Source organism: Staurois parvus, unplaced genomic scaffold (genome assembly GCF_062004578.1).
Source record: "Staurois parvus isolate SC_StPar_1 unplaced genomic scaffold, SC_StPar_1.0 ptg001973l, whole genome shotgun sequence".
In the NCBI taxonomy this organism is placed as follows: Eukaryota; Metazoa; Chordata; class Amphibia; order Anura; family Ranidae; genus Staurois; species Staurois parvus.
Genome location: NW_028319769.1, coordinates 177,491 through 202,034, shown reverse-complemented (window position 1 = coordinate 202,034; position 24,544 = coordinate 177,491). Strand labels below are relative to the sequence as shown.

The 24,544-nt window shown below is 52.8% G+C and overlaps 1 protein-coding gene across 1 annotated transcript in view; it reads left to right on the top strand.

The window, feature by feature from the left end:
- Nucleotides 1-8,191: 8,191 nt before the first annotated feature.
- LOC149433127 (protein sel-1 homolog 3-like) overlaps nucleotides 8,192-24,544 on the top strand; it is a 141,531-nt gene continuing 125,178 nt past the window's right edge. The window contains exons 1-4 of the mRNA XM_089664624.1: nucleotides 8,192-8,422; nucleotides 12,244-12,778; nucleotides 15,762-15,888; nucleotides 23,697-23,818. Coding sequence (XP_089520750.1) covers nucleotides 8,366-8,422; nucleotides 12,244-12,778; nucleotides 15,762-15,888; nucleotides 23,697-23,818 — 841 coding nt within the window. The 5' untranslated portion in view covers nucleotides 8,192-8,365. The remainder of the gene's footprint in view (nucleotides 8,423-12,243; nucleotides 12,779-15,761; nucleotides 15,889-23,696; nucleotides 23,819-24,544) is intronic.

Here is a 24,544-nt window from a genome sequence, read left to right as displayed (position 1 = left end):
CAGTACCCGACACGCTACCCAACGCAGTACCCGGCACACCGACACGCTACCCAACGCAGTACCCGACACACCGACACGCTACCCAACGCAGTACCCGACACACCGACACGCTACCCAACGCAGTACCGGACACACCGACACGCTACCCAATGCAGTACCCGACACACCGACACGCTACCCAACGCAGTACCCAACACACCGACACGCTACCCAACGCAGTACCCGGCACACCGACACGCTACCCAACGCAGTACCCGGCACACCGACACGCTACACAACGCAGTACCCGACACACCGACACGATACCCAACGCAGTACCCGACACGTTATCCAACGCAGTACCCGACACACCGACACGCTATCCAACGCAGTACCCGACACACCGACACGCTATCCAACACAGTACCCGACACACCAACACGCTATCCGACGCAGTACCTGACACACCGACGCACTACGGAGTGGAGTCTCCCCCCGGTGGTGGGCAGAGGTAGTGCAGCTGTGGAAGGATATCACGGCTGATCTTATATACGGATTATATATTCAGACTTCAGTCCCCTTTATTCCCTCTTACCCCAAGTCACGGCCACACGTGTGCACCTCGGTTAGATAGTCGCTGTGGGCGTGGCGTGTGGGGGATCCGTGACAGGTTGGTCTTGACACTTACCGACACACTACCCAACAAAGTACCCGACACACCGACACGTTACCCAACGCAGTACCCGGCACACTGACACGCTATCCCACGCAGTACCCGGCACACCGACACGCTACCCGATGCAGTACCCGACACACCAACACGCTACCCGACGCAGTACCCGGCACACCGATACACTACCCAACGTAGTACCCGGCACACCAACACGCTATCCAAAGCAGTACCCAACACACCGACATGCTATCCAATGCAGTACCCAACACACCGACATGCTACCCAACGCAGTACCCGACACACCGACACGTTATCCAACGCAGTACCCGACACACCGACACGCTATCCAACGCAGTACCCGACACACCGACACGTTATCCAACGCAGTACCCGACACACCGACACGCTACCCAATGCAGTACACGACACACCAACACGCTACGCAATGCAGTACCTGGCACACCGACACGCTACCCAATGCAGTACCCGACACACCAACACGCTACGCAATACAGTACCCGACACACCAACACGCTATCCAACGCAGTACCCGACACACCCACACGCTACCCAAAGCAGTACCCGACACAACGACACTCTACCCAACGCAGTACCCGACACACCGACACGCTAGCCAACGCAGTACCCGACACACCGACACGCTACCCAACGCAGTACCCGACACACCGACACGCTACCCAACGCAGTACCCGACACACCGACACGCTACCCAAAGCAGTACCCGACACACCGACACGCTACCCAACGCAGTACCCGGCACACCGACACGCTACCCAACGCAGTACCCGACACACCGACACGCTACCCAACGCAGTACCCGACACACCGACACGCTACCCAACGCAGTACCCGACACACCGACACGCTACCCAACGCAGTACCCGGCACACCGACACGCTACCCAACGCAGTAACCGACACACCGACACGTTACCCAACGCAGTACCCGACACACCGACACGCTATCCAACGCAGTACCTGACACACCGACACGCTACCCAACGCAGTACCCGGCACACCGACACGCTACCCAACGCAGTACCCGGCACACCGACACGCTACACAACGCAGTACCCGACACACCGACACGATACCCAACGCAGTAACCGACACACCGACACGTTACCCAACGCAGTACCCGACACACCGACACGCTATCCAACGCAGTACCCGACACACCGACACGCTATCCAACACAGTACCCGACACGCTATCCAACGCAGTACCCTACACATTGACACGCTATCCAACGCAGTACCCGACACACCGACACGCTATCCAACACAGTACCCGACACGCTATCCAACGCAGTACCCTACACATTGACACGCTATCCAACGCAGTACCTGACACACCGACGCACTACGGAGTGGAGTCTCCCCCCGGTGGTGGGCAGAGGTAGTGCAGCTGTGGAAGGATATCACGGCTGATCTTATATACGGATTATATATTCAGACTTCAGTCCCCTTTATTCCCTCTTACCCCAAGTCACGGCCACACGTGTGCACCTCGGTTAGATAGTCGCTGTGGGCGTGGCGTGTGGGGGATCCGTGACAGGTTGGTCTTGACACTTACCGACACACTACCCAACAAAGTACCCGACACACCGACACGTTACCCAACGCAGTACCCGGCACACTGACACGCTATCCCACGCAGTACCCGGCACACCGACACGCTACCCGATGCAGTACCCGACACACCAACACGCTACCCGACGCAGTACCCGGCACACCGATACACTACCCAACGTAGTACCCGGCACACCGACACGCTATCCAAAGCAGTACCCAACACACCGACATGCTATCCAATGCAGTACCCGACACACCGACATGCTACCCAACGCAGTACCCGACACACCGACACGTTATCCAACGCAGTACCCGACACACCGACATGCTACCCAACGCAGTACCCGACACACTTACCGACATGCTATCCATCGCATTACCACACGTACAGTTGCAAGAAAAAGTATGTGAACCCCTTGGGATTCCGTGGAGTTTTGCATGAATTGGGCATAAAATGTGCTCTGAACGTCATCTAAGTCACAACAATAGAAGAACACAGTCTGCTGAACATAATACTACACAAACATTAGATGTTGCCATGGTTTAATTGCACATAACATGTAAACATTCACAGTGCAGGGAGGAAAAAGTATGTGAACCTTTGGACTTAATAACTGGTTGACCCTCCTTTGGCAGCAATAACCTCAACCAAACGTTTCCTGTAGTTGCAGATCAGACCTGCACAACGATCTGGAGTCATTTTGGACCACTCCTCTTCACAAAACTGTTTCAGTGTAGCAATATTCTTGGGATGTCTGGTGTGAATCGCTCTCTTAAGGTCATGCCACAGCATTTCAATGGGGTTGAGGTCAGGACTCTGACTGGGCCACTCCAGAAGGCGTATTCTGTGCTGTTGCAGCCATTGTTTTGTTGAATGACTTGTATGCTTTGGGTCATTGTCCTGTTGCATCACCCATCCTCTGCGGAGCTTCAGTTGGCGGACAGATGGTCGTACGTTTTCCTGCAAAATGTCTTGATAAACTCTGGAATTCATTTTCCCATCAATGACAACAATCCGTCCAGCCCTGAGGCAGCAAAGCAGCCCCAAACCATGATGCTCCCTCCGCCATGTTTCACAGTGGAGATGAGGTTTTGATGTTGGTGTGCTGGGCCTTTTTTTCTCCACACATAGTGTTGTGTGTTCTTCCCAAACAACTCAATCTTGGTTTCATCTGTCCACAGTATATTCTGCCAGTAGTGCTGTGGAACATCCAGGGGCTCTTTTGCAAACTTCAAACGTGCTGCAATCTTCTTTTTGGACAGCAATGGCTTCCTCCGTGGTGTCCTCCCATGTACTCCATTCTTGTTTAATGTTTTCCTGATTGTAGATGTGTCAACAAAAATGTTAGCATGTGCCAGAGATTTCTGTAGGTCTTTAGCTGACACTCTGGGATTCTTCTTTACCTCATGCAGCATTCTGCGCTGTGCTCTTGCAGTCATTTTTACAGGAGGACCACGCCTAGGGAGAGTAGCAACAGTGCTAAACTTTCTCCATTTGTAGACAGTCTGTCTTACCGTGGACACCTGAACATCAAGGCTCAAGGAGATACTTTTGTAACCCTTTCCAGCTTCATGCAAGTCAACAATTCTTGATCATAGGTCTTCTGAGAGCTCTTTTCTGCAAGGCATGGTTCACATCAGACAGTGCTTCTTGAAACCAGTAAACCCAAAACAGGTGTCAGCAACACATCCAATATCATCACACTGATTGGAGTCAAGGTTGGCTCACTCCTGGCTCCAATTAGCTCTGGGAGAAGTCATTAAGCTAGGGCCTCACATACTTTTTCCTCCCTGCGCTGTGAATGTTTACATGTTATGTGTAATTAAACCATGGCAACATCTAATGTTTGTGTGGTATTATGTTCAGCAGACTGTGTTCTTCTATTGTTGTGAACTAGATGACGTTCAGAGCACATTTTATGCCCAATTCATGCAAAACTCCACGTAATCCCAAGGGGTTCACATACTTTTTCTTGCAACTGTAGTACCCAAATGCGCTAACGAAATATCCAATGAATTACCCGACACGCTATACAACACACTACCCAATGCAGTACCCAACACACTTACCGACATGCTATCCATCGCATTACCCAACACAGTACCCAACACACTTACTGACACGCTATCCGACGCAATATCCAATGCATTACCCAAGACTCCATCAAACACACGTCCCAATGCAGTACTCAGCACACTTAGCAACACGCTATCTATCGCATTACCCAACATGCTATCCAACGCATTACCCAACATGCTATCCAACGCATTACCCGACATGCTATCTGACACAATATCCAACGCACTATCCGAAGCATTAACCAACGCTCTCTGATGTGCTATGCAAGGCATTACTCAACACATTACATGACATGCTATTCGATGAACTATCCATGTAATACCATCACACTACCCATCGCATTACCTGACACGTTTAGCGACACGCTATCCAACGCACTATCCAATGCAATACCCGACATGCTATCCAACATATTATCCAACGCACCCTAGAGGGTCAGATAACTGCGGTGCCAGTGTGAAGATCAGGATGGAGGGTGGTCAGCGTCTTCTCTCGTTGGTTTTTTCAGTGTATACACAGTGCAGGAAATGCGTATTTGCCCCCCTGATGCTGAATGTTCGCCCCCTCACACAGAAACGATCGGTCTAACAATGGAATGTTCGCCCCTCACACAGAAATGATCGGTCTAACAATGGAATGTTCGCCCCTCACACAGAAACGATCGGTCTAACAATGGAATGTTCGCCCCTCACACAGAAACGATCGGTCTAACAATGGAATGTTCCCCCGTCACACAGAAACGATCGATCTAACAATGGAATGTTCGCCCCTCACACAGAAATGATCGGTCTAACAATGGAATGTTTGCCCCTCACACAGAAACGATCGGTCTAACAATGGAATGTTCGCCCCTCACACAGAAATGATCGGTCTAACAATGGAATGTTCGCCCCTCACACAGAAATGATCGGTCTAACAATGGAATGTTCGCCCCTCACACAGAAATGATCGGTCTAACAATGGAATGTTCGCCCCTCACACAGAAATGATCGGTCTAACAATGGAATGTTCTCCCCTCACACAGAAATGATCGGTCTAACAATGGAATGTTCGCCCCTCACACAGAAATGATCGGTCTAACAATGGAATGTTCGCCCCTCACACAGAAATGATCGGTCTAACAATGGAATGTTCGGTGTAACACTGAGAGACAGAATACAACAACAAATTCAGCAGAAATGCGTCTAACAAATGATGACGGATCTGCATGTTCATGAGGGAAAGAAGGATTTGATCCCCTTCACAAAACATGACTTAGTACTTGGTGGACAATCCCTTGTTGGCAATCACAGAGGTCAGACGTTTCCTGGAGTTGGCCCCCAGGTTCGCACACATCTCAGGAGGGATTTTGGCCCACTCCTCTTGGCAGATCCTCTCCAAGTCATTAAGGTTTGGTGGATGACTTTTGGCAACTCGAACTTTCAGCTCCTCCACAGATTTTCCATCGGATGAAGGTGTGGAGACTGGCTAGGCCACTCCAGGACCTTAATGTGCTTCTTCTTGAGCCGCTCCTTTGTTGCCTTGGCCGTGTGTTTTGGGTCATTGTCATGCTGGAACACCCATCCACCACCCATTTCCAATGCCCTGGCTGAGGGAAGAAGGTTCTCCCCCAAGATTTGAGGGTACATTGCCCCGTCCATCGTCTCTTTGATGCGGTGCAGTTGTCCTGTCCCCTTAGCAGAAAAACACCCCCAAAGCAGAATGTTTCCACCACCATGTTTCACAGTTGGGATGGTGTTCTTGGGGTCATAGGCAGCATTCCTCCTCCTCCAAACACGGCGAGTTGAGTTGATGCCAAAGAGCTGGATTTTGGTCTCCTCTGACCACAACACTTCCCACCAGTCCTCCTCGGCATCATTCAGATGTTCAGTGGCAAACTTCAGACGGGCTGGACATGGGCTTTCTTGAGCAGAGGGACCGTGCGGGCACTGCAGGATTTCAGTCCTTGTCGGCGTAGTGTGTTACCAATTGTTTTCTTGGTGACTGTGGTCCCAGCTGCCTGGAGATCATTGACAAGATCCTCACGTGTAGTTCTGGGATGATTCCTCACTGTTCTCATGATCATTGACACTCCACGAGGTGAGATCTTGCATGGTGCACCAGACCTAGGGAGACTGACACTTGTTTTGTGTTTCTTCCATTTGTGAATGATTGCACCAACTGTTGTCACCTTCTCACCAAGCTGCTTGGCCATAGTTTGGTAGCCCAGTCCAGCCTTGTGTAGGTCTACCATCTTGTCCCTGACATCCTTGGACAGCTCTTTGGTCTTTGCCATGGTGGAGAGTTTGGAATCTGATGGTTTGATGGCTCCTGTGGACAGGTGTCTTTTATACAGGTAACACAATGAGATTAGCAGCACTCCCTTTAAGAGACTGCTTCTAATCTCAGTTTGTTACCTGTATGAGAGACACCTGGGAGCCAGAAATCCTGCTGAATGATAGGGGATCAAATCCTTCTTTCCTTCACTGTAAGTATAAAGGTTACTTTAAGAACTGCATTGTTTTCTTATCGCTGTCACCAGTCCCGTGTGCTGACTTTTCCTCACCCCAGTCCCCTATGCTGACTTTTCCCTGCCCCAGTCCTCTTTTCCCCACACCAGTCCTGTGTGCTGACTTTTCCCCAACCCAGTCCTGTGTGCTGACTTTTCCCCACCCCAGTCCTGTGTGCTGACTTTTCCCTGCCCCAGTCCTCTTTTCCCCACCCCAGTCCTGTGTGCTGACTTTTCCCTGCCCCAGTCCCCTTTTCCCCACCCCAGTCCTGTGTGCTGACTTTTCCCCACCCCAGTCCTGTGTGCTGACTTTTCCCCACCCCAGTCCTGTGTGCTGACTTTTCCCCGCCCCAGTCCTGTGTGCTGACTTTTCCCCGCCCCAGTCCCGTGTGCTGACTTTTCCCCAACCCAGTCCTGTGTGCTGACTTTTCCCCACCCCAGTCCTGTGTGCTGACTTTTCCCTGCCCCAGTCCCCTTTTCCCCACCCCAATCCTGTGTGCTGACTTTTCCCCAACCCAGTCCTGTGTGCTGACTTTTCCCTGCCCCAGTCCTCTTTTCCCCACCCCAGTCCTGTGTGCTGACTTTTCCCTGCCCCAGTCCCCTTTTCCCCACCCCAATCCTGTGTGCTGACTTTTCCCCAACCCAGTCCTGTGTGCTGACTTTTCCCTGCCCCAGTCCCCTTTTCCCCACCCCAGTCCTGTGTGCTGACTTTCCCCCGCCCCAGTCCCGTGTGCTGACTTTCCCCCGCCCCAGTCCCGTGTGCTGACTTTCCCCCGCCCCAGTCCTGTGTGCTGACTTTTCCCCACCCCAGTCCCGTGTGCTGACTTTCCCCCGCCCCAGTCCCGTGTGCTGACTTTCCCCCGCCCCAGTCCCGTGTGCTGACTTTTCCCCACCCCAGTCCTGTGTGCTGACTTTCCCCCGCCCCAGTCCTGTGTGCTGACTTTTCCCCACCCCAGTCCCGTGTGCTGACTTTTCCCCACCCCAGTCCTGTGTGCTGACTTTTCCCCACCCCAGTCCTGTGTGCTGACTTTTCCCTGCCCCAGTCCCCTTTTCCCCACCCCAGTCCCGTGTGCTGACTTTTCCCCACCCCAGTCCCGTGTGCTGACTTTTCCCCGCCCCAGTCCTGTGTGCTGACTTTTCCCTGCCCCAGTCCTCTTTTCCCCACCCCAGTCCTGTGTGCTGACTTTCCCCCGCCCCAGTCCCGTGTGCTGACTTTTCCCCGCTCTTTGGCCGGCTGACTTCCATTGTCTCGGTGTTTGCGGTGGTTTGGTGACTTTCCCGGATATAAGAGGTTAAGCCGACTTCAGGACTTTGTCTGATGTTTGTTTAGCTGGTTGTGCCTCCCGGGAGGTTCCACGTATCCCGATGTGTATTCTGCGTCTGACAGGTGCTGAGATCGCTGCCAACACCGGAATATCGCCAGCTACCAATACATCGCTGGAGCTGCACCGACCCCCCCAGGCCGGGTCCACAATCCCAGAACATCCCAGAAAGTGGACATGTGAGTGTCGGGGACACCAGACCCCCCAAAGACTGCCGATATTATCCAACATGGCGCCTCAATGGAGAGTCCAGGAGACCCTTCTCAGCTGCCTCCTCCTCTGCCAGGTACTGCGCCTCGGTATATGTCAGAGCTACATACATGTATAATAATAGTGTGTGACTGCGGGGGAGGGGACATTAGAGTGTCAGCTCCTGTGTACAGAGACTGTGGGGGAGGGGACATTAGAGTGTCAGCTCCTGTGTACAGAGACTGATGGGACTGTGGGGGAGGGGACATTAGAGTGTCAGCTCCTCTGTACAGAGACTGATGTGACTGTGGGGGAGGGGACATTAGAGTGTCAGCTCCTCTGTACAGAGACTGATGGGACTGTGGGGGAGGGGACATTAGAGTGTAAGCTCCTCTGGTACAGAGACTGATGGGACTGCGGGGGAGGGGACATTAGAGTGTAAGCTCCTCTGGTACAGAGACTGATGGGACTGTGGGGGAGGGGACATTAGAGTGTCAGCTCCTGTGTACAGAGACTGATGGGACTGCGGGGGAGGGGACATTAGAGTGTCAGCTCCTCTGTACAGAGACTGATGGGACTGTGGGGGAGGGGACATTAGAGTGTCAGCTCCTCTGTACAGAGACTGATGGGACTGCGGGGGAGGGGACATTAGAGTGTCAGCTCCTGTGTACAGAGACTGATGGGACTGTGGGGGAGGGGACATTAGAGTGTCAGCTCCTGTGTACAGAGACTGTGGGGGAGGGGACATTAGAGTGTCAGCTCCTGTGTACAGAGACTGATGGGGGAGGGGACATTAGAGTGTCAGCTCCTCTGTACAGAGACTGATGGGACTGTGGGGGAGGGGACATTAGAGTGTCAGCTCCTCTGTACAGAGACTGATGGGACTGTGGGGGAGGGGACATTAGAGTGTCAGCTCCTGTGTACAGAGACTGATGGGACTGTGGGGGAGGGGACATTAGAGTGTCAGCTCCTCTGGTACAGAGACTGATGAGACTGTGGGGGAGGGGACATTAGAGTGTCAGCTCCTCTGTACAGAGACTGATGGGACTGTGGGGGAGGGGACATTAGAGTGTCAGCTCCTGTGTACAGAGACTGATGGGACTGTGGGGGAGGGGACATTAGAGTGTCAGCTCCTCTGGTACAGAGACTGATGGGACTGTGGGGGAGGGGAGATTAGAGTGTGAGCTCCTGTGTACAGAGACTGATGGGACTGTGGGGGAGGGGACATTAGAGTGTCAGCTCCTCTTGTACAGAGACTGATGGGACTGTGGGGGAGGGGACATTAGAGTGTCAGCTCCTCTGTACAGAGACTGATGGGACTGTGGGGGAGGGGACATTAGAGTGTCAGCTCCTCTGGTACAGAGACTGATGGGACTGTGGGGGAGGGGAGATTAGAGTGTGAGCTCCTGTGTACAGAGACTGATGGGACTGTGGGGGAGGGGACATTAGAGTGTCAGCTCCTCTTGTACAGAGACTGATGGGACTGTGGGGGAGGGGACATTAGAGTGTCAGCTCCTCTAGTGCAGAGACTGATGGGACTGTGGGGGAGGGGACATTAGAGTGTAAGCTCCTCTGGTACAGAGACTGATGGGACTGCGGGGGAGGGGACATTAGAGTGTCATCTCCTCTGTACAGAGACTAATGGGACTGTGGGGGAGGGGACATTAGAGTGTCAGCTCCTGTGTACAGAGACTGATGGGACTGTGGGGGAGGAGACATTAGAGTGTCAGCTCCTCTGTACAGAGACTGATGGGACTGTGGGGGAGGGGACATTAGAGTGTAAGCTCCTCTGGTACAGAGACTGATGGGACTGCGGGGGAGGGGACATTAGAGTGTCATCTCCTCTGTACAGAGACTAATGGGACTGTGGGGGAGGGGACATTAGAGTGTCAGCTCCTGTGTACAGAGACTGATGGGACTGTGGGGGAGGGGACATTAGAGTGTAAGCTCCTCTGGTACAGAGACTGATGGGACTGTGGGGGAGGGGACATTAGAGTGTAAGCTCCTCTGTACAGAGACTGATGGGACTGTGGGGGAGGGGACATTAGAGTGTAAGCTCCTCTGGTACAGAGACTGATGGGACTGTGGGGGGAGGGGACATTAGAGTGTAAGCTCCTCTGTACAGAGACTGATGGGACTGTGGGGGAGGGGACATTAGAGTGTCAGCTCCTGTGTACAGAGACTGATGGGACTGTGGGGGAGGGGACATTAGAGTGTAAGCTCCTCTGGTACAGAGACTGATGGGACTGTGGGGGAGGGGACATTAGAGCGTAAGCTCCTGTGTACAGAGACTGATGGGACTGTGGGGGAGGGGACATTAGAGTGTCAGCTCCTCTGTACAGAGACTGATGGGACTGTGGGGGAGGGGACATTAGAGTGTAAGCTCCTCTGGTACAGAGACTGATGGGACTGTGGGGGAGGGGACATTAGAGCGTCAGCTCCTGTGTACAGAGACTGATGGGACTGTGGGGGAGGGGACATTAGAGTGTCAGCTCCTCTGATACAGAGACTGATGGGACTGTGGGGGAGGGGACATTAGAGTGTAAGCTCCTCTGGTACAGAGACTGATGGGACTGTGGGGGAGGGGACATTAGAGTGTAAGCTCCTCTGTACAGAGACTGATGGGACTGTGGGGGAGGGGACATTAGAGTGTAAGCTCCTCTGGTACAGAGACTGATGGGACTGTGGGGGGAGGGGACATTAGAGTGTAAGCTCCTCTGTACAGAGACTGATGGGACTGTGGGGGAGGGGACATTAGAGTGTCAGCTCCTGTGTACAGAGACTGATGGGACTGTGGGGGAGGGGACATTAGAGTGTATGCTCCTCTGGTACAGAGACTGATGGGACTGTGGGGGAGGGGACATTAGAGTGTCAGCTCCTCTGTACAGAGACTGATGGGACTGTGGGGGAGGGGACATTAGAGTGTCAGCTCCTCTGTACAGAGACTGATGGGACTGTGGGGGAGGGGACATTAGAGCGTCAGCTCCTGTGTACAGAGACTGATGGGACTGCGGGGGAGGGGACATTAGAGTGTAAGCTCCTCTGTACAGAGACTGATGGGACTGTGGGGGAGGGGACATTAGAGTGTAAGCTCCTCTGTACAGAGACTGATGGGACTGTGGGGGAGGGGACATTAGAGTGTCAGCTCCTGTGTACAGAGACTGATGGGACTGTGGGGGAGGGGACATTAGAGTGTAAGCTCCTCTGGTACAGAGACTGATGTGACTGCGGGGGAGGGGACATTAGAGTGTAAGCTCCTCTGGTACAGAGACTGATGGGACTGTGGGGGAGGGGACATTAGAGTGTAAGCTCCTCTGGTACAGAGACTGATGTGACTGCGGGGGAGGGGACATTAGAGTGTAAGCTCCTCTGGTACAGAGACTGATGGGACTGTGGGGGAGGGGACATTAGAGTGTAAGCTCCTCTGGTACACAGACTGATTGGACTGTGGGGGAGGGGACATTAGAGTGTAAGCTCCTCTGGTACAGAGACTGATGGGACTGCGGGGGAGGGGACATTAGAGTGTCAGCTCCTCTGGTACAGAGACTATGGGGGAGGGGACATTAGAGTGTCAGCTCCTCTGGTACAGAGACTGATGGGACTGTGGGGGAGGGGACATTAAAGCGTAAGCTCCTTTGTACAGAGACTGATGTGACTGCGGGGGAGGGGGCATTAGAGTGTCAGTTCCTCTGGTACAGAGACTGTGGGGGAGGGGACATTAGAGCGTCAGCTCCTCTGGTACAGAGACTGTGGGGGAGGGGACATTAGAGTGTAAGCTCCTCTGTACAGAGACTGATGGGACTGCGAGGGAGGGGGCATTAGAGCGTCAGCTCCTCTGGTACAGAGACTGTGGGGGAGGGGACATTAGAGTGTCAGCTCCTCTGGTACTGATAGAACCTGCACTCTCTCTTTGTCTAGTCCTGTTGGATGCAGTCCATGACATCAGAGACCTCAGCCCCGACTCCCACCAAGTCTTACGTTGAGTTCTTGGACCCGCCGAGGATCTTGTTGGACACTTCGGTGGTAGAAGTTCTGTATCAGTGCCAGCGGGACCAGGTGGTCCATGTGGATGTTCTGGCATCTTCCATTACCAAGCCTCTGGTTGGCATATATAAAAGACGTTGGGCTTGCCGGCCGGACGGTACGGAGAAGATTCGGGAGATCCGGCTACATTTCCCGGATCAGATGGTCTACAGAGAAGATTGGATCCTCCGCCGGCCCATCTATGTGACCAACGTTCTCCTCAGAGCCTGGATCTCAGATTATCCCATTGACTTCAATGTGCCGGATAGATTCTCCTACCGGAACGGAGAGGCCAAGATTGTCCACCGAATGGAGATCCCGACACCGAAGAATCGGCCCAACAAAGACCACCGGAGATGTCCACAATGGGGCCACGATCTACTGTGGAGGGTCAGGATGGCAAAAGTACCGCAGTGCCCAGAGGAGCAAGGTGATGTCTGCAGGCCGTTCTCACCACCTCTGTATTACAGCTCTAGGACCACCCGAGACACTCTGTATTACCACATCCAGGACCACCCGAGTCACTCTCTGTATTACATCATCCAGGACCACCCGAGTCACTCTCTATGTTACCACATCTAGGACCACCCGAGTCACTCTGTGTTACCACATCCAGGACCACCCGAGTCACTCTCTGTATTACATCATCCAGGACCACCCGAGTCACTCTCTATGTTACCACATCTAGGACCACCCGAGTCACTCTGTGTTACCACATCCAGGACCACCCGAGTCACTCTCTGTATTACATCATCCAGGACCACCCGAGTCACTCTCTGTATTACCACATCTAGGACTGCCCGAGTCACTCTCTGTATTACATCAACCAGGACCACCCGAGTCACTCTCTGTATTACCACATGTAGGACCACCCGAGTCAATCTCTGTATTACCACATCTAGGACTACCCGAGTCAATCTCTGTATTACCACATCTAGGACTACCCGAATCACTCTGTATTACAGCTCTAGGACCACCCGAGTCACTCTGTATTACAGCTCTAGGACTACCCGAGTCACTCTCTGTATTACCACATCCAGGACCACCCGAGTCACTTTGTATTACAGCTCTAGGACTACCCGAGTCACTCTCTGTGTTACAGCTCTAGGACCACCCGAGTCACTCTGTATTAGAGCTCTAGGACCACCCGAGTCACTCTCTGTAATACAGCTCTAGGACTACCTGAGTCACTCTGTATTACAGCTCTATGACCACCCGAGTCACTCTGTATTACAGCTCTAGGACTACCCGAGTCACTCTCTGTATTACCACTCTAGGACCACCCGAGTCACTCTCTGTATTACCACTCTAGGACCACCCGAGTCACTCTCTGTATTGCCACATCTAGGACTACCCGAGTCACTCTCTGTATTACAGCTCTAGGACCACCCGAGTCACTCTGTGTTACTCCCTGTATTACTACCTGTATGACTCCCTGTATGACTCCCTGTATTACTCTCTGTATTACTCCCTGTATTACTCTCTGTATTACTCCCTGTATTACTCTCTGTATTACTCCCTGTATGACTCCCTGTATGACTCCCTGTATTACTCTCTGTATTACTCCCTGTATTACTCCCTGTATGACTCCTTGTATTACTCCCTGTATTACTCTCTGTATTACTCTCTGTATTACTCCCTGTATTACTCCCTGTATTACTCTCTGTATTACTCCCTGTATGACTCCCTGTATTACTCTCTGTATGACTCCCTGTATTACTCCCTGTATTACTCCCTGTATTACTCTCTGTATTACTCTCTGTATTACTCCCTGTATTACTCCCTGTATTACTCTCTGTATTACTCTCTGTATTACTCCCTGTATTACTCTCTGTATGACTCCCTGTATTACTCCCTGTATTACTCTCTGTATGACTCTCTGTATTACTCCCTGTATTACTCCCTGTATGACTCCCTGTATTACTCTCTGTATTACTCCCTGTATGACTCCCTGTATTACTCCCTGTATGACTCCCTGTATTACTCTCTGTATTACTCTCTGTATGACTCCCTGTATGACTCTCTGTATTACTCTCTGTATTACTCTCTGTATTACTCTCTGTATTACTCCCTGTATGACTCCCTGTATGACTCCCTGTATTACTCCCTGTATTACTCCCTGTATGACTCTCTGTATGACTCTCTGTATTACTCTCTGTATGACTCCCTGTATTACTCTCTGTATTACTCTCTGTATTACTCCCTGTATTACTCTCTGTATTACTCTCTGTATTACTCCCTGTATGACTCCCTGTATTACTCTCTGTATTACTCCCTGTATTACTCTCTGTATGACTCTCTGTATTACTCCCTGTATTACTCTCTGTATTACTCTCTGTATTACTCCCTGTATTACTCCCTGTATTACTCTCTGTATGACTCCCTGTATGACTCCCTGTATTACTCTCTGTATTACTCTCTGTATTACTCCCTGTATTACTCTCTGTATGACTCTCTGTATTACTCCCTGTATTACTCTCTGTATTACTCTCTGTATTACTCCCTGTATTACTCCCTGTATTACTCTCTGTATGACTCCCTGTATGACTCCCTGTATGACTCTCTGTATTACTCCCTGTATTACTCTCTGTATTACTCCCTGTATGACTCCCTGTATTACTCTCTGTATTACTCTCTCTATTACTCCCTGTATTACTCTCTGTATTACTCTCTGTATTACTCTCTGTATTACTCCCTGTATTACTCTCTGTATGACTCCCTGTATTACTCTCTGTATTACTCTCTGTATGACTCCCTGTATGACTCCCTGTATTACTCTCTGTATTACTCTCTGTATTACTCTCTGTATTACTCCCTGTATTACTCCCTGTATTACTCTCTGTATGACTCCCTGTATTACTCTCTGTATTACTCCCTGTATTACTCTCTGTATTACTCTCTGTATTACTCTCTGTATTACTCCCTGTATTACTCTCTGTATTACTCTCTGTATTACTCTCTGTATTACTCCCTGTATTACTCTCTGTATTACTCCCTGTATTACTCTCTGTATTACTCTCTGTATTACTCTCTGTATGACTCCCTGTATTACTCCCTGTATTACTCTCTGTATTACTCTCTGTATTACTCTCTGTATTACTCCCTGTATGACTCCCTGTATTACTCTTTGTATTACTCTCTGTATTACTCTCTGTATTACTCCCTGTATTACTCTCTGTATGACTCCCTGTATGACTCCCTGTATTACTCCCTGTATTACTCTCTGTATTACTCCCTGTATGACTCTCTGTATTACTCTCTGTATTACTCTCTGTATGACTCCCTGTATTACTCCCTGTATTACTCCCTGTATTACTCTCTGTATGACTCCCTGTATGGCTCCTGATTGGCTGCTGTAGATGTGCGGGGGTGGGGTTGGTGGTATGTAACAGAAGGTCGTTGTTTGTCTGCAGAAGTCGTCCATCTCCTGCCGTTCCTCTATGCTTGTACCGGGGAAGGATTTGGCATTGTGAGGACGCCGGAGCCGTACCGGGAGCGCACGCTGGAGCGCCAGAGGCGGAGCAATGTCATGGCACCGCGGTGAGTACTTACCTCCACCTCCCTGACAACACAGCGGGCTACACAATCTCCCCTCCCCTGGGGATCAGACTGTACATTGTAACTTTGTAGAAGGAGGAGGAGTTATTTCCTCAGTCTCCCCTCCCCCAGTGATCAGACTGTACATTGTAACTTTGTAGGAGGAGGAGTAATTTCCTCAGTCTCCCCTCCCCCGGGGATCAGACTGTACATTGTAACTTTGTAGAAGGAGGAGGAGGAGGTGTGTTCTCGGTCTCCCCTCCCCCAGTGATCAGACTGTACAGGTGTAGCTGGGCCGGCGCGGTCGGAGGGATGAGGTTCGTCCTGACGATTGATCGCTGAGTCACGTTAAGCCAGTGAAAGCCTCGGGATTTTCTCCGCCCGGCATGACTAATCTTCATCAATCCCGCTAATCCTCTCAAATTCCACAAAATGATCGAATTCCAGATAACGAGACGATTGTGACGTCAGTGTGCAGAGGAATGGACGCCGCCCATCGCCCCAGAGATTCATCCCGGCACACACAACCCGAGGACGCTGCGGGGAATGGCTGCAACTTGGCTTCCAGCTCTGGGCAGATTTCTGGTGACAAGGTCATTCCAGGAGCTGAGGATTCTGGGAAATGTGCAGAGAGATTCATTGCATGGAATCGGCTTCTACATGGAGGAAAAACATGAGAATGGAGTGCAGAGCGCCGCCTGCTGGGGGGAATAAAGAATACATTGTATCAATAAACAAATGCTAAAAAAAAATAAATACACACAAAATCACAATAAATTCTATGTGGAGGGGGGGGGGGGGGAGAATTCCAAAGCGGGAAGGGGTGGGGGGGGAGAATTCCAAAGCGGGAAGGGGTGGGGGGGAATTCCAAAGCGGGAAGGGGTGGGGGGGAATTCCAAAGCGGGAAGGGGTGGGGGGGAGAATTCCAAAGCAGGAAGGGGTGGGGGGGAGAATTCCAAAGCAGGAAGGGGTGGGGGGGAGAATTCCAAAGCGGGAAGGGGTGGGGGGGAATTCCAAAGCGGGAAGGTGTGGGGGGGAATTCCAAAGTGGGAAGGGGTGGGGGGGAGAATTCCAAAGCAGGAAGGGGTGGGGGGGAGAATTCCAAAGCAGGAAGGGGTGGGGGGGAATTCCAAAGCGGGAAGGGGTGGGGGGGAATTCCAAAGTAGGAAGGGGTGGGGGGGGAGAATTCCAAAGCGGGAAGGGGTGGGGGGGAATTCCAAAGCGGGAAGGGGTGGGGGGGAATTCCAAAGTAGGAAGGGGTGGGGGGGGAGAATTCCAAAGCGGGAAGGGGTGGGGTGAGAATTCCAAAGTGGGAAGGGGTGGGGGGCCGAATTCCAAAGCGGGAAGGGGTGGGGGGGGGAGAATTCCAAAGTGGGAAGGGGTGGGGGGCCGAATTCCAAAGCGGGAAGGGGTGGGGGGGGAATTCCAAAGCGGGAAGGTGTGGGGGAGAATTCCAAAGCGGGAAGGGGTGGGGGGGAGAATTCCAAAGTGGGAAGGGGTGGGGGGGAGAATTCCAAAGCGGGAAGGGGTGGGGGGGAGAATTCCAAAGCGGGAAGGGGTGGAGGGGTGCAGGATGGGCTTTATAACCATGTTAGAAGGGTGGGATGAAAACGGAGATGACACCCGGAACCTGGCCGGAACTGCCGACTTTCAGGGAGTTTTATTGGCCAATGTACAAACCTCACCCACCCCCACCCCCCTCTGACATGTTTCAGGTCCAGCAGATGTGTCATCGTCAGCGTCTCATTTTATTACATATAATATTTATGTGTTTTTTATGATGAAACAATGGAATGTAAACAACTGACACGGATGTATCATATGAGGAGTGCAGAGACTGAGGGGTGCAGATTCATTGTTATTTGTCCATCACACAGATATAGCTGATTGGTGGGGTCTGTGCGGGGGAGGACCATTTCTTGGTACTTTAGTTGGAGGTAGGTGATTGGTGGGGTCTGTGCGGGGGAGGACCATTGCTGGGTACTTTAGTTGGAGGTAGGTGATTGGTGGGGTCTGTGCGGGGGAGGACCATTGCTGGGTACTTTAGTTGGAGGTAGGTGATTGGTGGGTTGTGTGCGGGGGAGGACCATTGCTGGGTACTTTAGTTGGAGGTAGGTGATTGGTGGGGTCTGTGCGGGGGAGGACCATTGCTGGGTACTTTAGTTGGAGGTAGGTGATTGGTGGGGTGTGTGCAGGGGGTGACCATTGCTGGGTACTGTAGTTGGAGGTAGGTGATTGGTGGGGTCTGTGCGGGGGGTGACCATTGCTGGGTACTTTAGTTGGAGGTAGGTGATTGGTGGGGTCTGTGCGGGGGGTGACCATTGCTGGGTACTGTAGTTGGAGGTAGGTGATTGGTGGGGTCTGTGCGGGGGAGGACCATTGCTGGGTACTTTAGTTGGAGGTAGGTGATTGGTGGGGTGTGTGCGGGGGTGACCATTGCTGGGTACTTTAGTTGGAGGTAGGTGATTGGTGGGGTGTGTGCGGGGGGTGACCATTGCTGGGTACTTTAGTTGGAGGTAGGTGATTGGTGGGGTCTGTGCGGGGGAGGACCATTGCTGGGTACTGTAGTTGGAGGTAGGTGATTGGTGGGGTCTGTGCGGGGGAGGACCATTGCTGGGTACTTTAGTTGGAGGTAGGTGATTGGTGGGTTGTGTGCGGGGGAGGACCATTGCTGGGTACTTTAGTTGGAGGTAGGTGATTGGTGGGGTCTGTGCGGGGGTGACCATTGCTGGGTACTTTAGTTGGAGGTAGGTGATTGGTGGGGTCTGTGCGGGGGTGACCATTGCTGGGTACTGTAGTTGGAGGTAGGTGATTGGTGGGGTGTGTGCGGGGGGTGACCATTGCTGGGTACTGTAGTTGGAGGTAGGTGATTGGTGGGGTGTGTGCGGGGGGTGACCATTGCTGGGTACTGTAGTTGGAGGTAGGTGATTGGTGGGGTCTGTGTGGGGGGTGACCATTGCTGGGTACTTTAGTTGGAGGTAGGTGATTGGTGGGGTGTGTGCGGGGGGTGACCATTGCTGGGTACTTTAGTTGGAGGTAGGTGATTGGTGGGGTCTGTGCGGGGGAGGACCATTGCTGGGTACTTTAGTTGGAGGTAGGTGATTGGTGGGGTGTGTGCGGGGGGTGACCATTGCTGGGTACTGTAGTTGGAGGTAGGTGATTGGTGGGGTCTGTGCGGGGGAGGACCATTGCTGGGTACTGTAGTTGGAGGTAGGTGATTGGTGGGGTGTGTGCGGGGGAGGACCATTGCTGGGTACTTTAGTTGGAGGTAGGTGATTGGTGGGGTCTGTGCGGGGGAGGACCATTTCTGGGTACTGTAGTTGGAGGTAGGTGATTGGTGGGGTCTGTGCGGGGGAGGACCATTGCTGGGTACTGTAGTTGGAGGTAGGTGATTGGTGGGGTCTGTGCGGGGGAGGACCATTGCTGGGTACTTTAGTTGGAGGTAGGTGATTGGTGGGTTGTGTGCGGGGGAGGACCATTGCTGGGTACTTTAGTTGGAGGTAGGTGATTGGTGGGGTCTGTGCGGGGGAGGACCATTGCTGGGTACTTTAGTTGGAGGTAGGTGATTGGTGGGGTCTGTGCGGGGGGTGACCATTGCTGGGTACTTTAGTTGGAGGTAGGTGATTGGTGGGTTGTGTGCGGGGGAGGACCATTGCTGGGTACTTTAGTTGGAGGTAGGTGATTGGTGGGGTCTGTGCGGGGGAGGACCATTGCTGGGTACTTTAGTTGGAGGTAGGTGATTGGTGGGGTCTGTGCGGGGGAGGACCATTGCTGGGTACTTTAGTTGGAGGTAGGTGATTGGTGGGTTGTGTGCGGGGGAGGACCATTGCTGGGTACTTTAGTTGGAGGTAGGTGATTGGTGGGGTCTGTGCGGGGGAGGACCATTGCTGGGTACTGTAGTTGGAGGTAGGTGATTGGTGGGGTCTGTGCGGGTGAGGACCATTGCTGGGTACATTAGTTGGAGGTAGGTGATTGGTGGGGTGTGTGCGGGGGAGGACCATTGCTGGGTACTTTAGTTGGAGGTAGGTGATTGGTGGGGTCTGTGCGGGGGAGGACCATTGCTGGGTACTGTAGTTGGAGGTAGGTGATTGGTGGGGTCTGTGCGGGGGAGGACCATTGCTGGGTACTTTAGTTGGAGGTAGGTGATTGGTGGGTTGTGTGCGGGGGAGGACCATTGCTGGGTACTGTAGTTGGAGGTAGATGATTGGTGGGGTCTGTGCGGGGGAGGACCATTGCTGGGTACTTTAGTTGGAGGTAGGTGATTGGTGGGGTGTGTGCGGGGGGTGACCATTGCTGGGTACTGTAGTTGGAGGTAGGTGATTGGTGGGGTCTGTGCGGGGGGTGACCATTGCTGGGTACTTTAGTTGGAGGTAGGTGATTGGTGGGGTCTGTGCGGGGGAGGACCATTGCTGGGTACTGTAGTTGGAGGTAGGTGATTGGTGGGGTCTGTGCGGGGGGTGACCATTGCTGGGTACTTTAGTTGGAGGTAGGTGATTGGTGGGGTCTGTGCGGGGGAGGACCATTGCTGGGTACTTTAGTTGGAGGTAGGTGATTGGTGGGGTGTGTGCGGGGGGTGACCATTGCTGGGTACTTTAGTTGGAGGTAGGTGATTGGTGGGGTCTGTGCGGGGGAGGACCATTGCTGGGTACTGTAGTTGGAGGTAGGTGATTGGTGGGGTGTGTGCGGGGGAGGACCATTGCTGGGTACTTTAGTTGGAGGTAGGTGATTGGTGGGTTGTGGGCGGGGGAGGACCATTGCTGGGTACTTTAGTTGGAGGTAGGTGATTGGTGGGGTCTGTGCGGGGGAGGACCATTGCTGGGTACTGTAGTTGGAGGTAGGTGATTGGTGGGGTCTGTGCGGGGGGTGACCATTACTGGGTACTGTAGTTGGAGGTAGGTGATTGGTGGGGTCTGTGCGGGGGAGGACCATTTCTGGGTACTGTAGTTGGAGGTAGGTGATTGGTGGGGTCTGTGCGGGGGAGGACCATTGCTGGGTACTTTAGTTGGAGGTAGGTGATTGGTGGGGTCTGTGCGGGGGAGGACCATTGCTGGGTACTTTAGTTGGAGGTAGGTGATTGGTGGGTTGTGTGCGGGGGAGGACCATTGCTGGGTACTGTAGTTGGAGGTAGGTGATTGGTGGGGTCTGTGCGGGTGAGGACCATTGCTGGGTACATTAGTTGGAGGTAGGTGATTGGTGGGTTGTGTGCGGGGGAGGACCATTGCTGGGTACTGTAGTTGGAGGTAGGTGATTGGTGGGGTCTGTGTGGGGGGTGACCATTGCTGGGTACTGTAGTTGGAGGTAGGTGATTGGTGGGGTCTGTGCGGGGGGTGACCATTGCTGGGTACTGTAGTTGGAGGTAGGTGATTGGTGGGGTCTGTGTGGGGGGTGACCATTGCTGGGTACTTTAGTTGGAGGTAGGTGATTGGTGGGGTCTGTGCGGGGGAGGACCATTGCTGGGTACTGTAGTTGGAGGTAGGTGATTGGTGGGGTCTGTGTGGGGGGTGACCATTGCTGGGTACTGTAGTTGGAGGTAGGTGATTGGTGGGGTCTGTGCGGGGGGTGACCATTGCTGGGTACTGTAGTTGGAGGTAGGTGATTGGTGGGGTCTGTGTGGGGGGTGACCATTGCTGGGTACTTTAGTTGGAGGTAGGTGATTGGTGGGGTCTGTGCGGGGGAGGACCATTGCTGGGTACTGTAGTTGGAGGTAGGTGATTGGTGGGGTCTGTGCGGGGGAGGACCATTGCTGGGTACTTTAGTTGGAGGTAGGTGATTGGTGGGGTGTGTGCGGGGGGTGACCATTGCTGGGTACTTTAGTTGGAGGTAGGTGATTGGTGGGGTCTGTGCGGGGGAGGACCATTTCTGGGTACTGTAGTTGGAGGTAGGTGATTGGTGGGGTCTGTGCGGGGGAGGACCATTGCTGGGTACTGTAGTTGGAGGTAGGTGATTGGTGGGGTCTGTGCGGGGGAGGACCATTGCTGGGTACTTTAGTTGGAGGTAGGTGATTGGTGGGGTCTGTGCGGGGGAGGACCATTGCTGGGTACTTTAGTTGGAGGTAGGTGATTGGTGGGGTCTGTGCGGGGGAGGACCATTGCTGGGTACTTTAGTTGGAGGTAGGTGATTGGTGGGGAATGTGCGGGGGGTGACCATTGCTGGGTACTTTAGTTGGAGGTAGGTGATTGGTGGGGTCTGTGCGGGGGGTGACCATTGCTGGGTACTTTAGTTGGAGGTAGGTGATTGGTGGGGTCTGTGCGGGGGAGGACCATTGCTGGGTACTTTATTTGGAGGTAGGTGATTGGTGGGGTCTGTGCGGGGGAGGACCATTGCTGGGTACTTTAGTTGGAGGTAGGTGATTGGTGGGGTCTGTGCGGGGGAGGACCATTGCTGGGTACTTTAGTTGGAGGTAGGTGATTGGTGGGGTCTGTGTGGGGGGTGACCATTGCTGGGTACTTTAGTTGGAGGTAGGTGATTGGTGGGGTGTGTGCGGGGGGTGACCATTGCTGGGTACTGTAGTTGGAGGTAGGTGATTGGTGGGGTCTGTGCGGGGGAGGACCATTGCTGGGTACTTTAGTTGGAGGTAGGTGATTGGTGGGGTGTGTGCGGGGGGTGACCATTGCTGGGTACTGTAGTTGGAGGTAGGTGATTGGTGGGGTGTGTGCGGGGGAGGACCATTGCTGGGTACTTTAGTTGGAGGTAGGTGATTGGTGGGGTCTGTGTGGGGGGTGACCATTGCTGGGTACTTTAGTTGGAGGTAGGTGATTGGTGGGGTGTGTGCAGGGGGTGACCATTGCTGGGTACTGTAGTTGAAGGTAGGTGATTGGTGGGGTCTGTGCGGGGGAGGACCATTGCTGGGTACTGTAGTTGAAGGTAGGTGATTGGTGGGGTCTGTGCGGGGGAGGACCATTGCTGGGTACTGTAGTTGGAGGTAGGTGATTGGTGGGGTCTGTGCGGGGGAGGACCATTGCTGGGTACTGTAGTTGGAGGTAGGTGATTGGTGGGGTCTGTGCGGGGGAGGACCATTGCTGGGTACTGTAGTTGGAGGTAGGTGATTGGTGGGGTCTGTGCGGGGGAGGACCATTGCTGGGTACTTTAGTTGGAGGTAGGTGATTGGTGGGGTCTGTGTGGGGGGAGACCATTGCACTGCATGTTTGGGAATGGAGCCCCCCAATTGGTCGGTATTTATCGGTGGGCGTGGTTCGGTGGGAAGTCTAACATTGGATATGATATTGATACATTGATGTCCTACAGCTGGAGGTAGGTGATTGGTGAGGTCTGTGTGGGGGTGACCATTGCTGGGTACTCTAGCTGGAGGTAGGTGATTGGTGAGGTCTGTGTGGGGGTGACCATTGCTGGGTACTCTAGCTGGAGGTAGGTGATTGGTGAGGTCTGTGTGGGGGTGACCATTGCTGGGTACTCTAGCTGGAGGTAGGTGATTGGTGAGGTCTGTGTGGGGGTGACCATTGCTGGGTACTCTAGCTGGAGGTAGGTGATTGGTGAGGTCTGTGTGGGGGGAGACCATTGCTGGGTACTCTAGCTGGAGGTAGGTGATTGGTGAGGTCTGTGTGGGGGTGACCATTGCTGGGTACTCTAGCTGGAGGTAGGTGATTGGTGAGGTCTGTGTGGGGGTGACCATTGCTGGGTACTCTAGCTGGAGGTAGGTGATTGGTGAGGTCTGTGTGGGGGTGACCATTGCTGGGTACTTTAGTTGGAGGTAGGTGATTGGTGGGGTCTGTGTGGGGGTGACCATTGCTGGGTACTCTAGCTGGAGGTAGGTGATTGGTTGGATATGATATTGATACATTGATGTCCCTCAGGTGCAGCTTCTCTATCTGGGTGTATGTGACGGATCCGTGTCCCATCAGCCTCTGTGGAATGTTCTACCATCTGGATGACAACAATGACTACGTCACCCCCGCCGTGCTGATGGCACAATCAGGTGAATGGTTGTACACGTTGGGTTGGGTGATCTCCTAGTAATGACGATTCTACTGTTCTGGTGAATGGTTGCACACGTTGGGTTGGGTGATCTCCTAGTAATGACGATTCTACTGTTCTGGTGAATGGTTGCACACGTTGGGTTGGGTGATCTCCTAGTAATGAGGATTCTACTGTTCTGGTGAATGGTTGCACAGGTTGGGTTGGGTGATCTCCTAGTAATGACGATTCTACTGTTCTGGTGAATGGTTGTACACCTTGGGTTGGGTGATCTCCTAGTAATGAGGATTCTACTGTTCTGGTGAATGGTTGTACACCTTGGGTTGGGTGATCTCCTAGTAATGACGATTCTACTGTTCTGGTGAATGGTTGCACAGGTTGGGTTGGGTGATCTCCTAGTAATGAGGATTCTACTCTTCTGGTGAATGGTTGTACACGCTGGGTTGGGTGATCTCCTAGTAATGACGATTCTACTGTTCTGGTGAATGGTTGTACACGTTGGGTTGGGTGATCTCCTAGTAATGAGGATTCTACTGTTCTGGTGAATGGTTGCACACGTTGGGTTGGGTGATCTCCTAGTAATGACGATTCTACTGTTCTGGTGAATGGTTGTACACCTTGGGTTGGGTGATCTCCTAGTAATGAGGATTCTACTGTTCTGGTGAATGGTTGCACAGGTTGGGTTGGGTGATCTCCTAGTAATGAGGATTCTACTGTTCTGGTGAAT